Genomic DNA, 4,701 nt, shown 5'->3' with positions numbered 1-4,701 from the left:
TGGTGTGTGTGCGCATGTGCGTGTGTGTATGTGTGTGTGTGTGTGTGTGAGAAAGAGAGAGAGAGAGAGAGAGAGAGAGAGAGTGTGGGCGCAGGGCTGGAGCAAGGCGCGTGCGTTGTGGCGGGGCCATGCGGGGCGGCCGGGATTGCGCACACGGCATGCGGGCCGGTGCCTGTGCATGCCCCTCGCCCCCTCTCCCCCCCTTTCGGGGGGGTCAGGCACGGCCTGCACCCGGCTCATGGGCAGGCACTGCCAGACTCACGCGCCACACCTAGCACCCCTCTCGCAACCCCGCCACAGTCCCGCCCGCACCCCCTTGACAACGCACTCAAAAAATTGCAAACCCGCCTTCTCGCACCCCCACTCCGCCAACTACACCCCCATCCCCCCCCCCCCCCCCCCACACACACACACACACCGGAAAGGTGCGGGCCCTGCTGCAGCGCAACCGCGCGGCGCTGGACGCGCTGGTTGAGGCCCTGCTGGAGCGCGAGCAGCTGCCCGGCGGCGCCGTGCGGGACATTGTGGAGGAGCACGGCGACCCCGACGACCTGGCGGCGCGCCGCGCGGGCATGGAGGCCGCCCTGCTGTGAAGAGCCGAAGCTCGGCTAACGGGCGCGCCGCACCGCGCCCGGTGGCGGCCCGGCGCGGCGAGCGGCTACAGGCACCCGGGTTTGGCGCGTCGGCGCCGGTCACACCCCGCCGGCGTGCGGCGGCGGCGCGCCTAGGCTTGTTTGCAGCACAGCTGCAGCCACCTTCATCCTGGTGTCCGCGACCCACCACCCCTCTGCCTTTGCAGCGTGCCGCACCTCAACACACGGGTCAGCCGCTGGATGTAAACAACAGATCATCCCCCCACCCAAGAGCTGTTATGGGTTTTTAGAATCTCAGGTCGTGCCAGCCGTTGCCTGCCACAGTCCAGCCTCACCAAGGCGGCAGCACACACACATGGGGTCCACCGCTGCTGCACCTGTCCCCTTTCACAGGCGCCGAGACCTGGGTGCACAACAACGCACAGACTTACAAAAGGCAGCAGCACAAGCAGGGGGATGTCGCCGAAGGTCACAAGGAGGGGAGCAGTCGAAGGTACGGGACAATGCAAGTTTGCGAGCAAGCCCGCAGACCAGTGTTTGAGGCGCCTGGTTGCAAGGCGGCCGGCGGGTTCAGCTGCCCCTTGAGGGCGGGTGAGACAGGCGGGTGTGTTTGAGCGCGAACACAAACAGTCTGCTGGGGCGAAAGAGAACACGGATGACAGCCGCAAGGGCGTCGAAAAGTTGTTGTGGCAAGCAGGCATGGATATGCCGCATGACGGGTGGGTGTTGAGGGACGAGCCGCAGACGGCGGATGCGCGCGCGGCACAATTCACTGCATTGGGGCCGGCGCCGGCGGTGAGCTGCGGCGGGCCGCGGGGCTTTGATGCAGCACCGGGCGCGCCACACTGCATAGGATTCCACCCGGCAGGGGACGAGACGTTGGGCACGCAGGCAGCACACTGGGGGTTGGTTAGGCTGCAGCTGGCAGGGCACGCGAGGCGCAAGAAATGCTCCAAACAAAGCAGGCGGTCAAATCACTGAGGCAAGTCGTAGAATTTCTTTCGTTAAGCCCTGGTATGGTTTGTGCAGCAGCAACAGCTAAACTGCCGTCGTTAAGGCGCGTCGCTGCGCAACAAATGCACCCATGATTAGGGTCAATCCCACAATCAAAGGACGACGCAGGTTGTGGGTTGCGCGTGCTCGCAGCCGCACCGCTCTGCGCCGGCGGCAATGCCGCTGCGACCCGCCACCCGCGCCAAAGGCGCGGGACGGCGCAGGGCGCGGGTGCACGCTCCGGGCAGCCACGCAGAAGCTTCCTCAGCTACCCACATAGGGAGGTATATCGGGGAATCAGCCGGCAGCTGGTAGCACGAGTGGGCACATCGGGTTGATGCGGCGCGCATGCGCAACCGCATGGGTTTTGGCAAGCATGCGCCAACACCAAAGCGGCCGCCGCACGCACATCCTAAACCCGCGCCCCAAGCAACATGGCCGTTTCACACTAGTTGCACACGGGACAGGCGACGCCTGGCCTGTCACAGCAATCGACCCGCCGGGCGTACGCAGGCGGCCGCCCTTGCCCGGCGCAGGTGGGAAAAAACGCCGGCCCCAGGCGCTTGGACGCGGATCAATGGGAGCCGCGCCTGCCCAGCAGCAGGGCGGCAGCGTGGCCCCAGAACCGCCCGACGCGCCCGCCGCCCGCGGCGGCCGGGGCGGCCGCGCGGGGCGGGGCGACCCGCTCCGCGCCGCCGGCCGCGTCGCTGCTGCCTGAGCTGCTGCTGCTGCTGGTGCTGGCGCCAGATGGGTCGACCGCGGCGCCCGGGCCGCAGAACAGCCGCCGCGCCGCCGCCCCCGCAGCAGTCGGGGAGTCGGGGTGTGCGGCATGCACCCCCATGTCGCCCTCGCTCACGCGCCGCGCCCGCTCCGGCGCACTTCCGCCCTCGCCGCCGCCCTCGCCGCTAGCGCCACCGCCGCCGCCGCGCATGAGGCGCTTGGCGGCGGTGATGGAGGCGCAGTAGGCGGCGGCGTCGAAGGCCTTGAGGCCGCGCAGGGAGACCTCCTCCCCGGTGTCGGGGCAGCGGCAGAGGAAGGTGACCTGGGATGCGGAGGCGACCTTGATCCCAATGGATTGCAGCGTCTTGAGGAACGAGTCGACGCCGTCGGGGCCGGGGGTGTACTGGATGCGGTGCGTCACGCCCCTGGGGGAGGGGGGTGCGGTCACGGTGTAGGCGTTGGCGAATAGGTGAGAGTTGGGATTGTTGGTGCGGACGCCCGCGTGCCGAACATGGGTGTGAGTGTTGCAGGGCGAAGCACATAGGGTCGCAGTTGCGGGGCTGTGTAGCAGGGCAGGAGACGACATGCGAGCGGCGCTGGAGGGAGGGAGGCACGGGCTGGGGGCTCGTGGCGCTGCATGCAGGGGCGCCGCGTGAGGCGCCGCACCTGTAGCGGACGGACATGACGGAGGGTCTGGGCTGCAGCTGGGCGGGCGTGAGCGCGGGCCGCCAGTCCGGCAGGACGCGGTCGCAGAACCGGCAGCGCGTCTCCTCGCTGTGCGGGTGTGGCCGGATGGGAGATGGGGCGTCGCGTTGGCGTGCGCCGAGATAGGACTCAATGATTAGACCGGTTGCGGGGCCAGCGTCAGCTCGCACGAGCTGTGCAGGCAACACACAGCGTCGCACCCGCCCACTGGGCCAACAGCCGTTAGCTCAAAGCATGCCATAAGCACATATCATCACCTTTTACCAGCGCTGGTGAGCTGCCAGCGGGCCAGGCAGGCACGGTGCACCTCTCGGGGGCAGGCGCACGGCCGCAGCAGCTCGCCCGCATCAGAGCCCCCTAGACATATCCAGCACTGATGCTCCTCTTCATCCTGTAAGTGCAGCGTCTCGCTTGCGTTTTGCTGACACTGCACCATCGCGCTTTCCGACATCTCGCGTTGTGGGAGCGTCTCTGTGTTGTCTCCGAAATAAACAGTAGCTATTTATAGGTGAACTACGCTTGCTTAAGAAGCCTTGCGACAAGCGGGTTGGCGGGGAAGGTCTCGAGATCGAATGGCGCGACTGATGCGGTACACGATATGAGAGTATGAAACGTCGACTTTGTTGATTGGTGTTTGAAGTAGATGCCGTACCGTTGCGCGGTATCGAAGGCCTTTGGCATTCTTTTATGCTGCGATGCGTCCAGACCGAGCCGCCGATATCAACATCTGGAACGAGTCATGCATCGAGACGCGACACTCAACCATGTGTGTGGCCAGCCTGGGCACTTGTCAATCTGTTTCGATTCAAATTTCATTATGTTTATGTTGATCGTGCACCGTCACGCGCAGGTTGAGTGCTTATCCCACCACACGCCCAAGTCAGAGGTGCAGTTTCACCGGGGCAGGAGTGCTTGCCTGCTGCTGCATGCAACGTTGCCTGCCTGTACACCACAGACTGACTGAACAACAGCCCACTAGCGGTGAGGAATTTGTACCAAAACAGCGCTGAGATCGCAGTAAGAGCATGATTACAACAGCGCTCGCAACCTGCTGTGAGCCCCTCCCCCGCCTCAACAACTCCGCCCAGCCTGACAACCGCCTCGCAACTTGAGAACAATATATACCTTGCCGAACCAGAACCAGCCACATTGGTATGAAGCCCTTGAGCTACCCTGACCATCCTTACCCTGCGCCCTGCCGCAGGCCAACAGTGCGACACACCCAGCAGCAGGACGGCCGCCTCGCACACAAAAGCTAGGTACAAGCCCAGCCAGCGCCACACGCACGCAACCTCAGCGGCCCGGGGCGCTTCGAGGCGCACTCACGCCGACGCGTCACAGGGAGGCGAGGGGGTCATCATCCCCGCCGCAGTCGCCGCACACCTCACAGGTGTCCACCCCCGTGTCGTCACCGCCCTCAGAAGGTTCGTCACCACCACCGCCGGGGGTCGGCGTGGGCGGGGGGGTGGGGTCGGGGTCGTCGTCGCCGCAGCTGCCGCGGCGGCTGCGCGGCACGGCGATCTATGGTTGACCGGTAAGTTGCAGAGGCGGAATTCGATCAAATCAAAATATGTAGGAAGGACGAAACTGGCAGTTGCAGTAACATACATGTGGGCGCCCAACCCATTCTTCCCGTACATAACGGCGTTGCAGTTTCGGAGACCGTGGCTGCGCTCTCAGCAAGGCCCAA

The 4,701-nt window shown here is 65.4% G+C and overlaps 3 protein-coding genes across 3 annotated transcripts; 1 reads left to right on the top strand and 2 right to left on the bottom strand.

The window, feature by feature from the left end:
- Positions 1 to 425: 425 nt before the first annotated feature.
- On the top strand, positions 426 to 593 carry MNEG_14175 (hypothetical protein; the record flags this gene model as incomplete). Its single annotated transcript, XM_014037355.1, has 1 exon — positions 426 to 593. A coding segment is annotated over one exon (168 nt), but the record flags the coding sequence as incomplete, so codon positions are not given.
- Positions 594 to 2,160: 1,567 nt separating this feature from the next.
- MNEG_14174 (hypothetical protein) lies at positions 2,161 to 3,252 on the bottom strand (the record flags this gene model as incomplete). Its single annotated transcript, XM_014037354.1, has 3 exons — positions 2,161 to 2,731; positions 2,973 to 3,080; positions 3,212 to 3,252. 3 exons carry the CDS (start codon positions 3,250 to 3,252, stop codon positions 2,161 to 2,163), a joined length of 720 nt encoding a protein of 239 aa, XP_013892808.1.
- Positions 3,253 to 4,346: 1,094 nt separating this feature from the next.
- MNEG_14173 (hypothetical protein) lies at positions 4,347 to 4,532 on the bottom strand (the record flags this gene model as incomplete). The annotated part of the gene is made up of 1 exon (XM_014037353.1): positions 4,347 to 4,532. A coding segment is annotated over one exon (186 nt), but the record flags the coding sequence as incomplete, so codon positions are not given.
- Between the last annotated feature and the right edge of the window lie 169 nt (positions 4,533 to 4,701).

Source organism: Monoraphidium neglectum (genome assembly GCF_000611645.1).
Source record: "Monoraphidium neglectum strain SAG 48.87 unplaced genomic scaffold scaffold04306, whole genome shotgun sequence".
Classification (NCBI taxonomy): domain Eukaryota; kingdom Viridiplantae; phylum Chlorophyta; class Chlorophyceae; order Sphaeropleales; family Selenastraceae; genus Monoraphidium; species Monoraphidium neglectum.
The sequence above is the reverse complement of the archived record's forward strand: the minus strand, read 5'-3'. Positions and strand labels throughout refer to the sequence as shown.